Raw genomic sequence first — 24,412 nt, forward strand, 5'->3', positions numbered from 1 at the left:
ACCGCTATGAAAATCAAAAAATACTATTTCATGAAAGTTGTTTTGTTTTAAATTTTAATAAATTTCAAACATAAGTATTGTAATTACACTGCAAAACATTTAGATGACAGCACGCAGTTTGTTTAATTATGCACCCAAACAGTCTCTGTTTATAAGCCAATTTCTAATTCAATGGTTTATCCATTAGCTCACCAGCATTAATGATGCTAAACTCTAATCATGTGTAGGTGTCCTACACATGTGTCCACTCTAAAAGGCCAGCGGGGTTTTTATGTGTGTGTGTTGCTAACAGGCTAACAGATTTTATAGATGAGTAGTTAAAAGGTGGAGAGCAAGGGTGAATGTCAAGCTCAAAGGCTACGCTAACGCTAGCTAGTGTAACAAGCCCACAAAGACTGTAATGAGCAGGTGAGAAGGGCTATAAAAAGGCACAAAAGGTGAGTAAAAGGGCCTCAGGGCAGACTGTTACACCAACACACACTTCTAACACAGAATACTCAATGCAGGGGCAGAACGTTTTCTTCCATAGGTGGATTTTTGGTGGCATTTAAATGCTTTTAGTGCCCAAAAACTTCCCACATATAGACCAAAATATATTTTTTGGTGTGTGTTTATGTGCTCTTGCCCTTTTGTAAAGTTATTCCAAGTAAATATATGCATGTATAGAGACATACATGTGCCATTACATCAACCCCATTCTGAAAGTTTATGCAGGGTCGAGCTCTAAAAGACCAGCAGGGTTTTTCCCTTCCAGTCTGCATGTAAATGGCAGAAATTTTCATTTGTTTCTTACTGACAATACTGCATCACATTACAGAGCTGGCGGTAGATGATGCTTTGATGAAACAAAAAATAAAGTTTATTTTACCTAAAAATAGGAATGCTAGTGATATTAGCTCTCATTACAAGCTTGTTTTAACTATATATTCTACAAATGTTAAAATGTGAAAAGCAACATGTTCACTGGGACAAATAAATCAAGAAATAAACTTTACTGAAAAAATAAAAAAGATATTTCGATTTTAAACATTTCATAGACTCCATGTAAATACGTAAATGGCATAACAAGTAAAAAAGCACATCACATTCAAACTTAATAAATCAAAGTAATCAACTAAATTCAAACACTTTCAAACACTTGCTAAGTAAAATCAAGCATGTGCTTCCAAAAATATGCACATTTTAATTATTGTGGAAACCTAATAACAGCAATAACTTAGCTCACATGAATTTAAAAACTGTGTGCACAAAACAATCAAAACAATGGTACAAATTAACCAAGATCTGAGTAAAATGTGTCATCTTATGCTTTAATATGAAATCAAAATGAGTGCACCAGTCTCTGTCTTGTGCACATGCAATACCATCACGTGTCCTTGATGCGAACACATGGCCTTAACATTTATTGTTTAACCCCAGGATATAAAATTAAAGCTGCATTAAGCAATTTCTGACCATTAGGAGGCAAAAAGACTCAGCAATGAGTCGTGATACTATATCAGCTCATACTGCTAATGTTGTAGCAAACAACTGACTACTTACACATTCAGCAGAGACAGAGGAACATGGACTTTCCATTGCAGTCGTCTTTTTGGCCGCCTGTCCAATGTAAATGCATTTCAGCCCTGGTTTGGTCCCCCAATTCCTGAGAAAAATATCTGGATGTCTTTGGATTGCTATATATGTTCGACGTTCTTCCGCCACTTGTTAACTTTCGCCTCTCCGCCATTTACCACTGTACAGGAAGTGACAGTCGGCTTGTGTGAGCTTGTAGGCTGAGAGCAGGTGCAATGTTTGGGTTGATTTGGGCCGAAGGAAAACCAAAACTATGGCCTGAAAGCTGCCAGAATTTGCACGGAGCCGCAGACTGGAATGTTGAGTCACATTACAGGAAGTTATTTGATTGCTTAATGCAGCTTTAAAGTTGTACTGAGAGCATTTAATTTCATGTAAAGACTTACTGCACAGATATCACCCAACACTCGTCGCCACAAACAAGCCAACCGTGCATCGACTTGGAAGACACTATTAGAATTAGTCATAATGAGGGCTGAATTCACAAACACACACACACATACGTAGTACTTCATACAGTACATAAACTAGTGGTTTATTGTGGGTCTTTTTTTCACACTTTCTTGCTTACTGAACTTCCTCTTCTCTCAGTATCTCCTCTAGATGTGTAACCTTGATCTTGAGTCAAAGACTTTGTGGAAAGTACCTGACTTTACTCCTCAGCTGACAGACTCTAACCTGAACTCATCAATGAAGGACAGTTTTCGGATTGCATGAAACTCTGATGATACCCGAGGGAAGGCTGAGCAGAGAACAGGATGTAGCAAACAATAAAACAATAGTGCCCCAAAAATAATAAAATAAGCATACTAATATGCCGTAAATAAGGAAAATAAAAGCATGATGGCTTTAGATATAACTAAAGTAACCGTTTAAGGTGCATTGCATATTATTTACACTGTAGCAGACACAAACACACAAGAAATGTGTGCAGACAAGCCAATATGTGTAGCTGTTCCTATTTTCAGTCTGACCTTTGGAGGTAATGCATAGTGCATACATAGGCTACATACAGTGCACAAGCTAAACATGTTTCAACTTCAGTTAGAGTATGCCTCATTTTAATGAGTTTCTCATTAATTTTAATATTCTTCATTATTTGTGTTATTTGCTTTGGTTTTGCTAGCTAACAGCTGTTATTACTAGGGTTAGCTACTGTGGCCATGTTGGCCAAAGTAGCTATTCCTAGTTTCTAGTTTGCTATTTTTCACTCAGGCGAATATACTTCTAAATGCAAATAAGACAAAACAGGAACCTTACCTAACCTTACCTACTGAAAAATCACAAAAGTGTTGATTGTTAAAGCATTTACTGAAAGATCTCTTATGATTATGTTCACTATTTGCTTGTGTAGTCTACAGAGGTCTCATTCTTCAAAGAGTAAAAGATGTAGCAAATGTCTACATTTATCTCTGATCAAATCAACTCAACTATATTTGTATAGCACCTTAAACTGGGCAGATGCTGTGTGTTTTTAGTCGTGCATGTTGTGTAAACTCACACTACGCGTTTTAATCTGCCTTTCTGCACAGTGATTTTTATTCTCACGCTGTACGGATCAATTGAGCAGTAAAAAAAAGAAAAATATGGATCGAGCTGGAAGACATTGACAGGATGATCTGCCTGTTCTGTTGAGAAGTTCAGTTTTAATATCACAGCGGTCTCAGTCAGACTACAGTTTTAACCACAACATGTATAATACTATTGGAATAATATTAAAACAAGATCATTATACTTTAAAATGCATGTTTTGACAGCAGTCGTGGGATTTTGGACTGTGGAACTGCTCAAACTGCAAGGCCATGGAGCTAACTTTCTGCCAAAACTTAACAAACAGCAAAACATGTTTTACAAATGCCCTATGATTCACTAACAAACACAGTGTGGTTTGCAAATACAAAACATACCTATCAAACAAATACACAACATATTTCTGATAGAACAACAGGCGGCACTATGAGTCAGTTTAAACGTGCAACTAACAGTGTTCAAACCATACTACGTTTGTTAGTGAATCGTAGGGCATTTGTAAAACACGTTTTGTTTGTTTGTTAAGTTTTGGCAGGAAATTAGCTCCATACAGGACAGCCAACTGAAGTTTCTGACATGCCAGAAATCGCGAGGCCAATTATTTAGAAACTTAATCAGGCTATGTGAACCCCCTCAAACTGCACATTGGTTGATACCCGATCAGGCAGAAACATACATATACAGAATTTTAGCATTTCAGGTGTAAGCGTAAATTAATTAATAAATACAAATTTAAAATATGTTTGATTTATTATCCTGAAAATGGTCTTAATCACTGTAATTAGTCAGCTGCAGCATACAACACATTGTATTGTTTCTCTCGCCAGCACTGTTGACAGCTATTCAGCACACCTGTCTTAAATTAAATCACTAATTAAGTGTCCCATTTGGGTCTGGAAGCTTTCCCATAAATAGAACCTGAAATGCAAAGATATTAATCTCTGCTGACATACTAAGACACTCAACTAACAAAAGCCAGTTTATGAAAAAGAGAAAAGGACAGAAACCAAAAAGATTTAGCACTTTCTACTATTTAGTACTTTCTTTAGCATCTTCTTTGTGTTTTTTTTTACTGCGAGATTTTTTAAGTAATAGTTCAGTAGTTAAGTAACCGTGAATACCTAGATTAAGGTAAACATTTGATTAAGGTTTTCACATGGGGTTGCAGTAATCCAACTTCCCCAGTAACCTGGGTTTTAATGATTTGTTAGAAAACTAGTTTAATCTGTGTAGTTTGCAACACTGTAGAGGATTTTAAGGTAATTTTTTCAGGACCTCAACAAAGCTCTATTATTTGCAGCGTTAGTTGTAATATGAAAGCAATTTCACTTTTAGCCCCCAAAAAGTTATTTTTTTATCTACCAGCCACAAGGCATGACACTTTTTTGTCAAACACTCCTAACACAACCACAGTTTTTCCACAATCTCTCTGTGACCTTTGTGGTTTTGGCGCAGAACGTAAACCCCAGACTAAGCTGCATACAAGAGAAAATAGAAACTCTGGTTATCAAGTCATGCTTAGTCCAAGTTCAAGTTTCAATAATTATAGTTCAGCCTCACTGAAGTGCATTAGAAGTTTAACAACAGTCTGTGGATGTATGTTTTTTTCTGTTAGCATTGATACATGTGGCTGTGAGATGATGTTCATATAGAGAGCTGAAGTCATGAATTCACATCCGGTTAGCTTTCGTTCCACTAGCTTCTGTCACTCAGTGCAATCTCTAATCTAGCATTTCTTTCATCTGTCTTTCTGAAAAAATTAAGTGTGTTCCTGTAGTTGACTTTCCATATTCTTAGAAATCTCCACATTAACCACAGCAGTTGCTATCAGAAATTTAAATCTTTGTTATTTTAACCAAGTCAAACATTTTCATTGTTTGCTTTCTTCAAAAGTTATTTTTCAACTTTCTAGATGTAATCTCTGCCGTCTACAAACTTGTACAGTGTTTGCTCCTCTCTGTCCTGCTGTTATTACAGACATGTCTGAACTAGCCGCGACCCCCCCCCCCCATTCACTCATGGACTTGTATCCTCTGTTGAGCAAATATGTTTAGCCTGCAAACATCTGGGAAACAATGTCATTAAAGGCCACTAAAAAAAATGTAATACTGTATAAACAATAATATTAGATCATCACACATCTCTGTGCCAGAAAATCTCTGTACCAAGGATGAATTTTTAGTTATAAGCATAGTTACAAATGTTAATGGGATTTTTTATGAGTCTATTCCTGGAGCGGAATCTGGAAGCTCTGATTTGATTTCGGCTCTCTATAAAGATAATACATAAATGTTTGGAAATATCTCTTAAGTCCTTCTGTTCTTCAAACTACTCTGAAGTGTTTAAGCAGAAGCCACAAGCGCAACACACACATGCATAAAAAACCCACCACCTGCTCCACACATGGCTCCCGTGGCAAAAAAAAAAAAAGAGAGAAAATCGGGGGAGAGAGGAGGGAGGGAAGAGGAAGAGACCAACACCTCAGAAGCCAGCAGCCAGAAAAAATAAGAAGCAATGAGTGTGAAAGGAAAGAGAAAAAATGGAGGTTTGACATAGTTAAGGACCATGAAGCTAATCTACTTATCCATGAAACAATCACCATTAATAATATGTGTACAGGCAAGAAGTATGTGTGTGTGTGTGTGTGTGTGTGTGTGTGTGTGTGTGTGTGTGTGTGATAGAGGTGAAGAGTGAGTGGAGGAGAGAAAGTGAAGGAGGCCCTCCCTCCCTCTCTGCTCTCTGTAGTTAGTGTCACTGACAGCTCCACCCTGAGCCCCACACAATAGCTCTGTTCCTGGATACACTGTGTGTGTGTATATGTGTGTGTGTGTGTGTGGGTGTGTACCAGGTATTCCTCATGTTGTGGGGACGTAAATCTGTTTATACAGTCATGTTGTGGGGACTTGCCTCCCTTACGGTGACAAAAAGCGAGTCCCCTTTACTTAAACCATTAATTTTAGGGTGAAGACTTGGTTTAAAGTTAAGGTAAATTTAGGGTTATGTTAAGGGTTAGGCATGTGGTAGTTATGGTTAAGGTTAGGATAAGTCTCCAGGAAATGAATGTAAGTCGATGTAATGTCCTCTGAAGTGATGGAAACATGACTGTGAGTGTGTGCGTGTGTGTGTGTGTGTGTGTGTGAGAGAGAGAGACAAACAGAGACAAGGAGAGTTAATAGGTAACACACTGTTCGCTGGGAAAGAGGCCTGTGTTGTAAGTATGTTCCTCAACAACTACATGTGATAATACTGCTACACTGTTGTTACTACAAGCAAAATGTCTAAATCGTAAAATTGAGCTATTTTAAAATGCATGAAAAGGTAGTTTTCAGTCAAAAAGTAACAAAGCTGCTAGTTGCTACATCGGTCGTTTTGAGTCACAACAGTCCCGTAACCATTTAACGTGATTAGTTACACTACATGCTATCTGGCTATGTCATAGTGGATTTAACGGTCGCATCTACGAGAAGGACAGACTGAAAATTACTCTGCACGCTGATCTGAGCTCTCAGTTTGTGTTAGTTGACGAGGTATCATCTCTGGTTACGAGAGTTGAAGCGCTAGGAGTCGACTGAACAGTTTCCAGATGTTCAGTTTGTTGAGGTAGCAGCAGTCTACAGATATCAGGCTGATGTCTTGTAAAGAAACATGAACCACAGTAGATCAATTAGTGAACTGACCTTTGTGATTTGTTCGTGTTCAAATTGATTATTAAAGTTGCCCTTGATCTACGTGGTTAAAGCATGTGGTACTGACAGTTTATAGCTGTGTGGGATAACCTGCATTTTATGTATTACAGCCTTGCAGCAATATCATGCATTGTGTAGGTCTTTTATTATTCTTGCTCAACTGTCTTAAAAAATATGTTTCAAGCCTGCACTTTTGCAAACAAAAATCACTGTTCTACTATTACTAGTTTTACAATAACATACATACATATTTAAATTTATATTAAATATATATGAAATATATATGTAGTATATATTTAAAACTATATACTACTACCATTACTGCTACTACTGCTAAAACTATTATATGACTACTACTGCTACTTTTGTTTCTGCTGCTACTGCAACTATTACTACTATTATACACTAAAACCAATGTCTATTACTACTTGCTACTACTAGTGCTGCTACTACAACTATTGTACTATTACCAGCACTAATCCTACTACCACTACTACACATAGTATTACTACTTTTACTATCAATTTTATTGCTTTAACTTTACTAGTTATATTGCTAGTACTACTGTCATTATTTTATTTTTTATTACTACTACTCCTGCAACTACTGCTACTCAAACCACTGCCACTACTACCTGCAACTTACTACTGCCAATATTCTCATTACCTGGCTACTTCCACTAATACTGCTACTACTGCACTACTGTAGAACAAACTGCAAACATGCAGACGTTTTGTTGTGTGTTTTATCTGCAGTCCTGTGTGTGTAACATCTGCATGTGTTTGTGTGTGTGTTATATGTGCATGTGTGTGTGCATGTGTCAAGGCCCACATTAATCCTGCCCACCTTGTCAGAGCTCAGACATCAAAGCATGATCAGACCTGCTCTCCTGCACACATGAATGCACACACTCACAGGTACACACTCTCACAGTAGCTCACTCGGTATTCCTCTCTGTCTGGGATTGTTTGATCAGCTATATTGACTTGCTGATTCTACCAGAGTTCAGACAGCAAAAAGGAACACACACGCACACACACACACACACGATAAGAAGATGAATGTAGAGAGAAATATGGAGGAGAGGAGCTGCCAAAGAACTGAAGTCAGTGAGAGTGAAGACATATACTGTGTGGGGTCATTACAGTAATAATGCAGCTCTGTAACACCACTCATAGCTTATTACCACTGGCCTAAAGGTGATTGGAAGGTTTCCAGTTCAAAGCCCCAGTCAACCATACGTCTGAGAAAAACAAGTTCATCTTGTGTAAAAGTACTCTCCAACTCTCTCAGCAGAGCTGCTCCCTAAAACTACAAAACCACAGCAGAAATGGGAACAATGAGCAACTTTTACTCACATTTTCTCATGCATATTTGAAAAAGCAGAAACATCCAGCATGAGCATCTGTGTGAGAACAGATTTCACCTTCCACCCATTACTGCCAATATGTCGTTTTTTATAATGTATATACTAAATTCGGTGGTGACCAGTTAACTAAAGCTCTCACTAGAGTAGATAATGAGCAACAAAAGCTACATTAGATACGTTCAATATGTCGTTGACCACTGAGTTAGATCAAGCTGGGTTTTGTTCTCTTGTTCTGTTGTTTTTTGTGTTAATGTAAAAGACTTTGAGATTTGCTTGTGAAAAATATACATAAATAATAGCCTGACTGACTTTCGTCAGGCGTGATCTTGTTTATATGTAATTTGTTCTCAGATCTCTCTTGCAAAAGAGATCTTCATCACAAAGAAACTATCTTAACAGACAATTTTAATTATTATTATTATTTATTTGTGACTCAAAAAATGTAGTAAAACCAATTAAAGAAAAACTACAGTTTTTTACGTTTTTATTTTCATTGCACTGTACTTACCAAAGAAATTGTCGAGATCTGGAGCGCGGCCACATCACTAAAAATCGTAGGCAGCGACAATGAGGGGGCAACAAACATGGGGGCAATCAGACAATCATACAGGTTGAAAACAAGCAGTTTGGCCAGATTTTGACTTTATTTTGAGGTAAAACTGAGTGCGCCTGTAATGTCGCTAATAATCCCTCAAAACACAGGAAAACCATGCATGTCCAGTAGGTCAAAGTTGAACCAGGAAGTACCAAGAACAATGGCCAGTTTGGGTTCTAATTTTACCGTTCACTTGGGCATCCTGGTGACATGGTGATTAAGACTCATACCATTAAGAATTTTGGTGTTCACCTTTGTTTTCTGTTCCAAATAAATTTACTAACTATTTACTAACATGGGTGTTTGTTTTGAACCTGCCTGATTGTCTGAATGTGCTTGTTGTCGTTGGTCAGAGGTTTTTTTTACATTTCTTGTAATTAACCATAGTTTTTCTTTAATTTCAACTTTAAGCAAAGTGGTAACAGCGAGTAGGTGGTGGAAAATGTGGGGGGTGGAGCCTTACAGACAGGTGTAGATGATGACAGTTAAAATTGATGAGGAAATGGAGCTAACATCAAATGTTAGGGGAGAGTATGGACTGGTTAGACCAGCAACCAGTCAATGTGAAGAGGAATCTCCATTTTTAGGCACACTGGTAGAAAAAAGGATCTCAAGGTATAACATACAAGCAGAGGAAAAGCAATCAACAAAAGCTGTTGTGAGAAAGCAAGTGCTTTGTCTCATTATACACTAACATGTGACACTTAAAGGGGACCTATTATGCTTTTCCTTATTTTCAGTCATATATATAATGTTACAATGTCTGATGTTCATATTAAATGTGGCCAAAGTGTCAAATAATGAGATAAACGTATGTAGAAGTAACCTCTGTGAGCAAAAAGCACTGGCTTCAGACTGCTCTGAACACTCAGTTTCCAACAGTTTTTTCTACTTTCAGCCCGAGTCGACATCGGCTCGTGACAGATTTCTTTATATGGTCATCTGCTCCACGCACAGCGTGCGCGTTCACTGCTCCGCTCTGCTAAAATTATGGCATTTTTCCATTGTTTTGGGGATAGTCATGAAGAGCCATGAAGCGAGTCGAGCTGATACACTGTGAGTGTTTTTCCATTCCACAGCACAGCAAAGTAAAATAAACTGTTTACCTGTTGGAGGTGTGCTAGTCGTCTGCAGCTCTTCATCAAACATCATCATCACTGTGGCTGTTCCTGCTTGTACTGTTCCTCCCTGCATTATTTCTAACCTATCCGCTGAACAAAGAGCACCAAATATCTCCATATGTTGTTGTGTCGACTGGTTTTTAGCGCCACTAACGAAGCTCCGCTAATTCGGTGAGGAACACATTTCATGTACTATAAATTCTTCACAATAAAAGTCTACCATTATTTAGTCATTTAAAAGTTTTTAATATGAAGCAGTAAAGCAGGAAATGTTGGGTTTTCATTGGCGGTAACTTAACACGACTCTGATGGAGTTGGCTGCCCCTTGCTAGCCTTCCTGAAGCTGGCCAATCAGAAAGGAGTGGGCTCATTGGGAGGGGGGCCTTAAAGAGACAGGAGCTAAGACTGACTGTAAGAGACAGAGGTTGAATTGAGGGGCTGCATAAAGGGTCAGTATAAGATAAATAAGGATTTTTTTGAACTGTGAATCATGCAAAGCTACTCTAGTGGCGTCCCTGAATAAAAATATAGAGCTGGAAATGAGCATAATAGGTCCCCTTCAATGAAAACAGTAAGTGTGCCTCCAGATTTCTGCGTGTTGCTGTGTTCCTTAGAAAATACTGAGCTGACTGTGGTTGACACTCAGCAGCTCTGCAGGTGTGAATGCATAAATGTGAAGCAAAGTGCATGCGTGTTCAACAGTGCTTTTCAGGTTAGACAGGGGTAAAATGTACTGCATAGGTGAGCAGATAATCAATCACTCTACTGCAGTGTAGACTATAAAAGGCTGATGACAGCCTATAATTATTGTACTCACAGGAAGCAGCTGTTTGCGTTTCCTGCCAGGACGGCCCACTCTGCGCTTGGTGCGGGGGCTCGCTGGCGTCCCCTCCTCTGGACTGTCCTGGTCTGCGCCGTCTTCACTCTGGCCAATTATAGAGAGGCCACATCAAACACTGAGCCTATCAAATGACTGTATGAAGTTATAATTGATGTCAGCAGTGATTGAGGTTGCATTAAAGCAACAACGATTTAAAGCAATGTGGTTAAGAAACACTCTGGGATAAAATGAATACAGAGTAGCACACTATTAATTGTTGAAAAAAAACCCAAAACATGGTATGTGCAGTTTTAGAAAGCCAAATTTCACACTTTTTATGACCTTTTTACTGGAAAGAAGAAGAATTAAAAGCCAGCTTGTTTAAAAAACAAACTACTTTGAAAACAAAGACGTCAAAACCCATCCAAGTTGTGATTGAACAAAGCCGTTTTCAAACTTTAAATGGGGAAAATATGAAAGAGAAAACTAGTAAATTATATGTTTGCAGACATGAGATCCAGCTGTGTTTAGTAGAGCAGAGAGGATGCATGTTGTACGACTAAACCTGCTCTGGATTGATCTTAGCGTCGATATGCAACACAAAGAAAACCCTGAAATGATTAAGAAATAACGTCTTTTCAAAAAAACATTACATTAGATAATTCATTTCAGGTCTTTTGAGACCTGCAGAAACCCTGGTAACATAAAGCCTTTTCTGCATTGCTTTATATTGATGCCGTAAGTGAAGCTTTGTACCTAAATGAATACATCTCAGCAGTTTGAAATAGCTTCCTCTGCTCAGCTCACAGTAGACACAAAGTGGTAGAATACAGCTGAGTTGTAGAGTAGCATTGTTGTAATTTTTCAGTGGCGTATGGAATAAAAGTATCATGCTGCACCTGTGTATCGACTAGATAGTGAGTGTGGTGAGTCTTTTTCTTAGGCAGGAAGAAAGGAATAAATTAGACCGCAACCACAGTCTTAAAAAATGTAAAGAAAGTTTTTGCCAACTGACATCTAAAAACACACCTCTGACCCATGATATCATTCTGCTAGTGCCACTATGACCCCCAAGTCAAATGTGGTTTTATATGATTGGTGGGTTTAGCTGGTTGCACCAAATCACATTTGACTGGATAAGTGTATGTATATACCCATGAGTTCAAGATGAGCTATCAAAAATACTTTAATGTTTTAAAGGAAGAGAAAAAGAGAAGGATTTAGATTTTTCTACATATACGTATATAACCAGAGTTAACTGAACTATTAACACAGGGACGCAGGATTAGAACTTGAAGACATTATTCATTTCAGAGTCAGTGTTGTTGGCCTTTTTGTAGTGGTGTGGACTAAGGCCACATGACTTGGGTTCAAATATGACTTGAGTCAAAGATATAATGAAAAGACTCGAAAGCAAAAGACTTGCAACTTGACTTTGATTTCACTCAAATGACTCATAACTTGACTTGGATTTTAGCCCTGACTTGAAATGAAACTTCAAATGTTTCCTTTTGGCCTGACCAACAGCCCACAACCCAAAGATATTCAGTTTATTGTCATAAAGAAACCACTAAATATTCACATTTGAGAAGCTGGAATCAGAAAATTAGGGAATTTCTTCTTAAAAATGACCACAAATGATTAATTGATTATAAAAATAGTTGGTGATTAATTTAATAGTTGGCAACTAATCAATCAATCAATTAATTGACTATTCGTTGCAGCTCTAGACTTAACTTGTGACTTGCATAACAATTACTTTGTCACGCTTCTGCCTTTTTGCCTGTTGGTGGTTGGTGTTTTCTTCAGATAATTACATAATAAGCAGTAAATGCAGGCAAAAGTAGTTGTTATAGAGCTAGTAGCTGAAGAGAAGGAGACCCCACACACACCAGTTTATTCCCCTTACACTCTATCTGTTGTCAAGATTAAAATATCCACTCACACACAGACTGGGTAATGCCTTTTTTTTCCAGATCTGTCAAGCTGCTTTCTCCCACATATTAGAAATCTCTGGGTAGATAATTGAGGGCCTGTTCAAACTCAATCCAGGTCCACACTTTCTATTTCTTGGTAATTTACTGAGTCTTAGGTCTGTGAAAATCTTTGATTGGACCCAAGAGCCTTATAAAATAAGCAACACCTGCTGCATCTTTAGCTAAGCAATCAAAACTTTAATGTAGCTTCATCATGTAAGAAATTGTGCCTGTTACTTTAAGAGTATTGTATTTTAGCTGGGAGGCAGAATTTGCCAGCCGCAGTGAATTTCATTATGGGCCTTTTTATTCAAATTTGAGCATACTTCATACGCATCACTGCTTGAGGACAAAATTAAATGAATGTCACTGTTACAAGGGTTAAACATTAGACTCTTGTATTGCTGAAGTCAACCAGGCAGATTTAAATGTACAAGTTAGGAAAAAAATGTATTTTAATCAGCAGTTTGAGGCTTGGTTAAGATGACAGAGACTATGAACTATGTAGGATCATTGGTCAAGGCAGATGGCCGCCCACCTAGAGCCTGGTTCTGCTTGAAGTTTCTTCCTGTTAAAAGGCAGTTTTTCCTTGCCACTGTCGCCAAGTTCTTGCTCATGGGGGAATGTTGGGTCTCTGTAAAATAAAGAGTACGGTCTTGACCTGCTCTATGTGAGAAGTGCCCTGAGATAACTTCTGTTATGATTTGGCACTATATAAATAAAAACTGAATTTAATTGAATAGGATTAAAACAAATGGGAGGCACCATATCAGCAAACGGTGTGTGTATGTTGGGGTCCCATTACCTCGGGGTCTGTGTGGTTTGGTATGTTTGAGTTCAGTTTTTTAAGGGACATCTCAGGTTCAGATGTGTCTTTTCTGTTTCAGGTACAGATTTTCACTAAATGTTCTCTAACTCACATTGAACACTGAACTATAACACCTCAGACTAGAGGCAGGCAATATGGCTGAAAACTGACATCATGACACTGATAATATATCAAATACATATAAAATGAGATATGTAAGATTATCAAATTTATGTAAAAGCTATGAACTGTGTTCCCCTGTTTTGTATAACATGAAACCAAACTTGTGTGTGTACTAATTATCTAATTTAGTTTTTGATTACATCTTGTTGAAAATGACTGAATTGGACTAGGTCTGCAACTAACAAATATTCTCATTATTTACAAGTCTTACAGTCCAAAAAGAACCACAAAAGAGTAAGTTGAAATTATTAATTTATTATGAAAATGACTAATTGATTTATCGACTGATTGTTTCAGCTCTAAATTGGACAACATACATTTTTAGGAAATGATGAGATCACATCATTACAATATGGTTCCGCTGAAAGTCAATAAACTAATAAAGATAATATATTACTGAATTATTGTCCATCCCTACTTCAGACTGTCATCATTAAAACTGACTACTGCTTGCGCTTGTTCTAAATAAACTACAACTTTCTTATTGCTATTTTATTATTGTTGATCATAAATATGTAACTACATATGTGCTGCATTATATTTGGTTCTCTTTAAGATAATTAATACATTGTCTTGCATTGTTGTACTGTAGGTTACTGGACTCCGCTGAAGTGGAGTCCAACTGGGTTTGTTGTACCTTCTCAGTTATTTTAATAATCATATCTGCTTTGTTTCTTGACTCTCCTCTCGGCTATAGTCAGTGCTACCTGACTTCCTCCCTTTCTGTCCCTTCTCTGCTGGACCCTGTGTTGCGGTGGCAGTGGAGTGGTTGCTAAGGTGCAGAAACTGCTTAGCAACTGTCTCTGACAGGGCCACAGTGCTGACTAAACATTCTGATGTCACTTCCCTGACGATCAGCATAGCAACCAACTAGTATGGGTAATGGACCCGCACCTGTGCGCCTGGTGTGTTATCCATATGCCTTTGTCACGACGCACAATTGGAGACACACAACTGCAATATAAGTGTACTTGATCACATACTGAAAGACAAGTGAGACAAGTAAAAATAAAATAGTTCAACTAAGTCAAATGTAAACCAACAGAGCTGGAAAACCAGTCAACAAAATCCCTTCAAGCATGTGTCAACACACACAAACACACACACTGGCCAATCTGTCCATATATCTTTGGTCTATTTCTGTCTCCCAGCAGGTTATTTTAGGCCGCTGCAGTTGCTAAGCAACCAGACTGCAAACCAGGAGGGCAGAGGAGGATCCCATCAGCAGCAGACAGCTTGTCCTCTTTCTTTCTTTTCCATCCCCTCGTCCTCCTCTCTTAGTCTCTCTCCCTTTTCTTTCTTAGGCTCCATGTTTCTGTATCTCCCTCCTCTCCTGGTTTATTTCTGTACTTCACTTTGAATCTGTTACTCACTTCTTCATTTGTTGAAAGAAATGGCTCCTGGAACCAACACTAGACTTTCATTTATCTAGATTAAACCCACATATAGACAACTACATTTAAAAACAATAGTATTACAGCTGATGCCACTTTTACACAGTGTTATCATGGAGATAATCCTCATTTTCCACATTTACATGCATTTACATGCTGATATTTAAAGATTCACACTACAAATGACTGAAAATGACAAAACATTTTACCTATCCTAAATCTTTAGTTACTGTTGCCATGCGGTTGTTAGCTACTTTTGATGAACAATATGGCAATGTTGACACCTTTTAGGGCTTTAAAGATGGAAAATGAACAACACTGTCCACTTGGTCAAAATAGCAAGAGTCACTTAAACATATCCTGTACCACATTTTTTGACCATCTTCAAAGTGTTTCTGTAGTTTGTACCATGTAATGCAAACACAGGCACTTGGCAGTCAAGGCATTAAGGCTTTATGCTTGTCGGATCAGATAACAACATCTAAATCCTTTTCTGACGTCAGAATGGAATCTGTAACTTTCCAAAACAGACTAACCCAACAATCACAAAATAACGGGCCAGGTGTGCAAAAGTGAGAAAATAAAGCAGGGTTTGAATGTCTCTCTGAAGCTCACAGAACTGTATCCATCATGTTTCCCGTGTTCAAATGCATGCAACACCATGAATGCCTTTAAGGAAATCCTGTCCAAAAGTGTTTGGCATTATCCCCATTTGAAAAAATCCATTGCATCAACAGTACAAAGATTCACAAAATCCAGATTTCTTGGACAGAGATGAGGGAGGTAGGGTGATACTGCCAGGAGGAGTCTATCATGACATGTGTTGGCCATTCGGAAAAGGTATACTTGTACAACCTAGTTTGTTTCAAGCATACTTAAAGTCCCCCTCCACTCAAAAATATACTTTTCTTGTTCCTACAATTGGATGTTTGAGCTTCACTGAGCATTTGAGTTTGACACTAGAAGGCTGTTTTCACATTCATATGAATCTTTGGCATAAGTTCAATAAAGAAGATTTCTATCCTTATACTCCGCCTTTAAATATCATGGGGGAATGTTGCTATTTCCTTCTGTTGAATTTCCCTGTCACTTCCACCTTCCCACACTGTCAAAAGCCCTTCTTTCTCAATTCCACACTGTCTTTCAGACCCACTATTGTGCAACCCATCTCCTCCCCTTCACCATCTTGACCTCCATGTTGTCCAGAGAGACCCAGCCAAAGGTCCATCAACTATCTGCTGGCTCCATTCCTCCACCACCAGCGTCTAGACTCTGGGGGATCATGTCCTATCTCCTATCTTCATAAGGGCTGATATGAAAATGCCACATATCAACAGTCGCCAAAATGTGTTGCTTATCACAATAAACATTGTTATTCACTTTCAACTGATCTCTCCTCATTGAACTGCTGAAAGTGGAAATCTTCTCTGTGCTCACTGAAAATCAGATTTTTAAGGCCTATGAACAGGATTTGTGACATCACAACTTGTTTGGAAATCAATCCTGGTCCAATATGCAACTTACACAAGTGTGATGTGAAAACTTGAAGCCTTCAGTACACATATATACTATACTATATATACTATATATACATATACTGAGAATGGACTTTACAGGAGACATCTTGTTTCCAGCAGTTAAACTTCTGAAATTAAAAATATTTACATATTCATAGATTCTGGATTTTTAATGAGGGAGAAGGAGTAGATGCCATTTTAAGGATTTTAATGTGGTAATTACTTTTTTATAGAAAAACCATATCAGACACAAATTATTGTTCAAAGCAGAGTATTTTTTATGTCCTAAACCTGTCTTGAGGGGATCTTTAAGCCTTTAAAGCAGAAAAGATGACTGAGGCTGCCTGTGAAGTTGAGTAGTATGCTCTTTAGTAATCATTAGCAGTTCCTTCTTTCTTTTTAACTGGCTGGTAGAGGGCGGGGCTTATCAATTAACCCAGTGGCACAGGTGTGATAAGGCTTCTGGGTAACAGCTTCCAGAAGTGATTTTGACACTGAACAGCCATGAGAATGAAACAATAGACACCGCATTAACTTTTGTCTTTAGCTGTGAAACCTGCAAGCCATCTACCTCCAGCTTTGTTTTTCGTTCTGGGACAAACCACCAACCACAAAAAAACTTTAACAAGAACTGTCTACTGACGCCGTCTGTGCTGGCTGCTCATGGGGAGCTCCTGGCTAAAGCTAGCCACTGTTGCTGACTGGAGGTAAGCCCTACACACAGCTCACTGCCAGCCAGCCTTGTTTCCAACCACACACTTCATGTTAGAGAATGAACTTTCCCTAGACACGCCAGAAACCTAACTACTAGTCATTCTCGTAACACTGTCCAAGTTAAGGCGTCAGTATGCTTCAAACAAATTGCCTGTCAGATCATCAAAAGAAGCGTCTTAATCCACTTTCCCCTGCACCTATCTGATGGCTACATAATTTTTGTAGGTTTCCAAAACAGAAAATCGAACAATCACGCACATTTAATGCAGGCCAGGTACTGGCCAGGTATGTGGAGGTTTGAACTTCTCTCTCAAGTTCTCTCTTTTCATTCTTTATACAGCTACATCCAACACTTTTTGTGTGTACAATCAAGGGGAACACCATGAATGCCTTCAAGAAGAAGGCATCCATTTGCACATTTAATCGTGTCTTGTCCCCCTCTATGATGACAGGCTTTATGCAACGCCTTCGTATGTTACCATTTGGAAAAGCTTATGAACACTTTTGCATTTAGTTGTGGTTAAACGACACTTTGTATGAACTATTTTGTTCAAGCCTACCTTTAGTGTTGTGCTGTGATCAGTGCATTGACTGAAATAGGTTTTTATAACAATGAGTCCATTTTCAAGCTATAAAAAATGTCTAAATATAAAAGTTAAAATTTGAACAGTGGCTTCTGTCATGTAAAATGGATTATAACTGGGATTTGTGAAACCTTGTACACCTTTATTCTCCTATCTCCAACATGTCTTCATCTCTGTCTCCAAACTATGACTTACTCCGATTCTCTCCGAGCTTTTCTTTACTCTGAGAGTGAGTTAAGTCTCAGGAAGTTAAAGAGCACAACAAACTCTATAAGGGAAACTTTGTCCGGGTTGGCTCATTGCCAGTGTGTGAATGTGGAAGTAAGAGAGACGGGCCTTTATATAGCAGCACTATAGAATGAACTTCTTGCAGATTTACGAGGGCTGCCCTGGGATCTGGGGGGCACAAATGAAAGGAGCCATTTTTCACCTTGTGTATGTCTGACTGTGTGTTAATGTGTGTGTTTGTGCGTGTGTGTGTGTGTGTGTGTGTGTGTGTGTGTGTGTGTGTGTGTGTGTGTGTGTGTGTGTGTGCATGCTCATTTGTGTAGAAAAAAAAAAAGACTGTTTGAGACTTGCCTCACCTGCATGTGGTCGGGTGAGTGTTTGGAATGCACAAAGGCCTGAAGTGAATGTAAATAAATAACCTTAAGTTTAATAATTACTGACACACACACACACAGTCAAATTGTATGTGTGTTAGCTAAAAAAAGCTCTCAACTGTTGGCTTAGAAGTCAGAGTAGTAGTGATAATGATAGCTGTAGTAAAAGTGGTGGTGGTTGTAATAATAGCTGTGACTGCAAAAATAACTGAACTAGTAATATAATATGTATAAAATAAGCAGCAATAGTAACTGTAATAGAAGCAATGTATTAAAAGCTGAGGTAGCAATAGTAGTAGTGGTCATGGTGTTATGAGTCAAACGTGGACTGAGTGTATTTATTGAAGTGCTTGACGTCAAAACAATTTTATAATACTAGTACTTTACTTGAGTATTTCCATTTTGTGAGTTTTACTACATTACAGTAAAAAATGTAATTTTTATTCCAAACCATTGATCGGATGACTGTACTGTTACAGGTTATGTTGCAGATTAAGCTACTGCATGCAGACAATTTGGCTCCACACTATAATGACTTCCACTGGATGGAGTACCATAATTTATATTACACAACAATATATACATTACTACTGTCACCTGTAGACTCAAATACTGCTCACAGTTTAATGCATCAATACTATAAAAGAAAAGCCATAAATACTAGAAATACCACCTTGTGGGTGTATGCCTCCACCAACCAGTTAAATTGCAGTTTACATCCATGTCTCTCCAGACTCATTTAATGTTTGTAGTGAAGATACTGAAGGAGTTTAATAAAAAGTATTAATTAAGTGTATTTTCCTTGTATGTGTTCACATTTGGCCAATAAAGCTGATTCTGATAGAACACAAAGTTGTAGCCATGACAGTAGACAATGTTTCAGATATGGATGTTGTTGTAAAGAAGCTACAAATTCTAAAATGTGGATGCTTCACACACATCGTAGCACAGAAGATCTAAGCAATCACCACAGTTTCAAGGTGGGAACCAAGATTAGTGTCACCAATTCAGTATCTGAACAAATGTGAAATATGGTCATAATCTATCCTTCTGTTCTTGAGTTATGGCGTTGAATAATGTCCAGAAAAGTGTTTTTGCAGAACATTATGATGTTACAGTGAAGTTGACCTTTGACCTTTTTGGATGTAAAATGTTATCATTTCATCCTTTTATCCTATTAAACATTTGTGTGAAACGTTATCATAATTAGCATATGAATTCTTGAGTTATGGCCGAAAACATATTTTGTGAGGTCACAGTGACCTTTGAACTTCACCACCAAATTCTAATCAGTTCATCCTTGAGTCAAAGTGGACGTTTGTGCCAAATTTGAAGGAATTACCAGATATCATGCTCAACGAGAACGCGACGGACAGACAGACGATACCCCAAAAACATAATGCCTCCGGCCACGGCTGTCGCCAGTGCCGAGGCATAAAAAGGTAATTTTATGGAGGCTGGAGTGTGTCACTGTAATGATAATACACTTTTAATTAAAACTAATCATTAAATCGATAAAGGTTCAAGGATTCAGGGTAGAATTTCTTGTCATTCTCCCCATATACAATTGCAAGAGAACAAAACTGCATCCCTTCAGTGCAAAGGCGAATACATTAATACATTAATAAAATAATAAACAGGCAAGAAGTAAAAAGAAAATAAAGTGCAAGTAGTTCTGAATACAACTCATGTAAGAGAGAAATTAGAAACTGGTTAATTCAATGTGCATTTATAGGATGCATTAAAAAAGTACAAATAAATACATTTGCATTTCCTTGTTTTTTAAAAATGGTTAATTACAGTATTGTAGCGATAATAACAGTAGTCATAGCTATAATGCTAAACAGTAGCTGTGATACACAACTACTCACTCAAATTGTTTAAGCGTTTTCAAAAACGATATAATAACATTAATCCATGTTTCTCACCACATCATTGGAGGTTTCGTTCTCTGGCGTCTGAGCCGGTTCGGCGGCAGCAGGACTGTTGGACGGCATGGCAAGGAGCGGCTCGGTAAAACCAAGTTTAGAAAGTAAAAAATGGAGCAAATCAAAACATGGGAAAGGCCCTCAGAAGCACCAGGTGCAGCGTCATTCAATCTGTCTGTCTGTCAGTCGCTCAGTTGGTCGGATGATCACTCGTTCAGTCGGTCCTCACCCTCTCCTGGGAGTAGACAGAGAATAAACACACACACCATGACATGAGTGAATATGAGAGGACATTTGTGAATTCTGAGTAAGATAGCATTCTCGGTATCGGGCTGACATTTTGCTACCCTGTGTTTCTTCCTTCCTCTCTTTGCTCTATGTACCTTTTGTTCACCCTTTCACACACACACACACACACACACACACACACACACACACACACACACACAGAGCATTGAGGTCAAAGCTGTACTACAGGTGTGTATGTGTGTGTGTGTCTCCATTGACTGTACTATATGATGGATGGGACTCCTGCACATGCAGAGCAGAAAATATTTCAGTTCTGAGCTGAAACAGGTTAACGCACACACACACACAAACATGCAGGTGTTCCTCAAAGGAATCTGCACGAATCAGGGCAGCTTTCAACATGGCTGTCACAGTGTGATTGATGTGGCCGGATAAAACTGTCCTATTTCATTAGACAAAATGGCTGCATTCATACCGCAGGTGAACGTGGCAAAAATAAGATTTTTTCCCTCAAATGTGACACAGATTTGTTTTTAATGATAAGGAAAACAGAAAAAAAATCACACTGAAGCTGAATTTTCAATATTGATTTTGGCCACTTTCGTTTATGGTCCTAAATCTGTTAAACATATCAGATTTTTGGCAAAACTTTTTTTAGGTTTTTGATTAATCACTGAATCATTTAATCTTGAAAACATAAAACCATAGTTAAAAATTTCCATCACAAGATCTCAGAACCTGAGGTAGGTTTGTTTTCTCAAAGTTAAGGGACACACACACACAGATGGTGGTGTATCACCCACTGCCAGTTATTATTTAAAGTGATATTTTAAAAACAGATAAAAGCTGCAAATCAGCACCTTTGAGAAAGTGTGACCAGCAGATGTTTTGCTTATTTGTTTGATAAATGATTAATCAAAATTCATTTTCTGCCAATAGACTAATCCAAGAACTATCAGAATATGCAATGCAACTGACTTGATTAATCAATGAGTCGTTTGTTCTATAAAATGTCAGAGATCACCAGTCAGAAACCCAAATAATTCCAGTTTATGATCACATGAGGAAGGATGAAAAGAGCAAATCATTAAAGATCCCCTCCAGACAAGTTTTAAGATGTGTATAAAATATATAACAACATATTTCATGTCAGAAGTTAAACTGCTGGACACAAGATGTCTCTGTAAAGTCGATTCTCAGTATTTGTGCAGTGGAGGCTTCAAGTTTCAACATCACACTTGTGTAAGTTGAATATTGAACCAAAATTGGCTCAAAACTAGCCATAATGTCACAAATCATGCTTGTAGTCCCACCCCTAAAAATCAGATTTCAAATGAGCACAGAGACACTTTCCACTTATAGCAGATAAATGTGAAAACAGTCTACTGGTGTTAAACTCTGAACATACATCATTCTGCACAGTGAAGCTCAAACATCCAACTGCAGGAACAAGAAGAAAAACACATTTTTGAATGAAGAAGGACTTAAAACAATCATTCAAATATCAAAATAAGTTAATTAATCGACCAATTGCTTCTTTAGATCAGAATTACGACACTCCAATTTGACTTTTCACATAACCCCATGCTGCTGACCTCGTGCTGTTGGTGGATCCACTAAGACTAAGTGGAGGAGCTTTGAGGGGGGTGTTCAATGGAGAGCCAATGATGTGTGACTCATCTTGGCTCTCATTCGTCTCATCACCCTCATTAACATTTATCTGTTATATTTAACTTAATTAATGACAAAACTATTGAGCGGGCACAAAGGAAACTCAAGCTATAATCAATCTTCACAAGGGCACAGGGACATATTCTTATGCCCAGAACAAGTTTTGAGAGTAAAATACTGATTTGGTGAACATTCAGTTGGAAATCTGCTCTCACAGTTGTTGAGAGATGTTTTTGGATGATTCTGTACACTCCAGAGAGTTAGTGGGCGTCTACCAACAACTTTTGGCAAACAAGCTTCACCAGATAATGCTCATTTCTAGCTGTTAAGCTCATATCAGTTCACAGTTAAAGTCTTTGTGATGAAAGAATAAGCTGATGGAAATCACTGGGAAGTAGCCTGCTGTTACTTAAGAGGTGGAGTCTGCAGCATGATGCTTCCTTTCTTGATCAATACAGTTTGCTCTGCTTTGAATTTGCATGGAAGGCAAAAAAAGAAAAGGGTGAGTGGATTTTAAGATTGTGAGCAAAAGAAGCACTACTGTCACTCAACACCTCCTGAGAGCTTTCTGTTCTTGCTACACCAGGTTCTGTGACCTGATTGGTGTTTCCCTAACCTTTGCCCTAACACCGACCAGCTGCCTCTCTGCGATGGTTTACCATCACCTAAACCTCATGGGAATCTTGTCAAGATCAAAATTCACAAACTGGTCACACAACATGACAGGTCACAGAATACGGTGTAACACCTGCTTGGTCTCAATACATATTCTCTGTGTATCTGTTCTTGTTTTGTGCTCACTGAATAGTTTTAACATGAAAAACTAGTATCGGACATTATACAATGAGGTGTCCTAATATTAGAGAACAATTAGTTGATTAATCAATTAGTCGATCGAAAGAAAATTAATCGCCATCTATTTTGACAATTGATTTATCGTTTTGAGTCATTTTTTTGTGAATATTTTCTGGTTTCTTTAGTCTTCTATGATAGTAAACTGAATATCTTTGGGTTGTGAACTGTTAGTCGGGACAAAACAGGTTGAGACATCTTAGGTTGTTTTGTGGGCTTTGGGACACAATGACTGACACTTATCATCATTTTCTGACAATTTATAGACCAAACGACTGATTGGGAATAATCAAGCAGAATAATCAATCATGAAAATAATCATTAGTTGCAGCCCTCCCAAATAAATGAACATAATACACAAGGTTAATGCCGTAACCCTTGTCTCTTATTTTACATCAGGACACCTTAAAGTGTATTATCGACTCAACTCATCAATACTATATTAACTCATAGTTAGGTGAATTTCAGTGAGCTTTATTATCAAGTAATATATTATCAAGCATACATATTGTTGCTATGTTTAATCTCAGTTTACACAAATGGACACAAATTAGATGATTTCTTGGGAAACTGTTGCCCATTTGGTGAGCCATGTTACCCTTTTCATGCACCCCATCAGTATGCACATCTGAAAGGTGCACAGGGTTGTACATTACAAAACAACTGTTCACCACTATTTGGTTCAGGCTTATTCTTTCTTTCTCTGTCTATCCAATCAAAACACTGAATAGCCTCACTACCTAGTTGGAAACTGAGTGAGCGAAAAAAAAAAAACAGAGAGTGGAACAAAAAAAGTGAAAGTTAACAGACACTGAAACTTAAAGTCTCCCTCCAGTCAAAAAAATGTTTTTCTTGTTTTTTTCTTGTTCCTACAGTTGGATGTTTGAGCTTCTCTGTGCAGAGTGATGTATGTGCAGAGTTCAATACTAGAGGACTGTTTTCACATTCATCCGCTGAAAGTGGAAAGTTTCTCTGAGCTCATCAAAGATCTCAGTTTAAGCATGAGCATGATTTGTGACATCACAACTAGTTTGGATCCGATCCTGGTCCAGTATTAAACTTACACAAGTGTGATGTGGAAACTTGAAACTTTAACATCTTATGTCCAGAGGTTAAACTTTTGAAATGAGCAATATTTAAATTTTCATAGATTCTGGCATTTTTAATGAGGGAGAAGAGGAGATGTCATCTTAAGGATTTTAACAAGATAACTGAACTTTTTTGTGGAAAAAACATAC

At 38.0% G+C, this 24,412-nt stretch overlaps 1 protein-coding gene across 7 annotated transcripts in view; it reads right to left on the reverse strand.

Annotated features, from left to right (window-relative positions):
- The window catches only part of LOC122999541 (DNA (cytosine-5)-methyltransferase 3A-like), a 62,958-nt gene that overhangs the window by 35,651 nt on the left and 2,895 nt on the right, over nt 1-24,412 (reverse strand). For 6 of the 7 annotated variants that reach the window (XM_044376513.1, XM_044376511.1, XM_044376508.1 and 3 more), the window contains exons 2-3: nt 20,403-20,637; nt 10,694-10,801 (exon numbers count right to left, since the gene is read on the reverse strand). In XM_044376513.1, coding sequence (XP_044232448.1) covers nt 10,694-10,801; nt 20,403-20,471 — 177 coding nt within the window. In that variant the 5' untranslated portion in view covers nt 20,472-20,637. Of the gene's footprint in view, nt 1-1,542; nt 2,364-10,693; nt 10,802-20,402; nt 20,638-24,412 lie in introns of those variants that run through there. The other variant, XM_044376512.1, reaches the window with a different exon arrangement.

The sequence above is a fragment of the Thunnus albacares genome, chromosome 16, assembly GCF_914725855.1.
Source record: "Thunnus albacares chromosome 16, fThuAlb1.1, whole genome shotgun sequence".
Classification (NCBI taxonomy): domain Eukaryota; kingdom Metazoa; phylum Chordata; class Actinopteri; order Scombriformes; family Scombridae; genus Thunnus; species Thunnus albacares.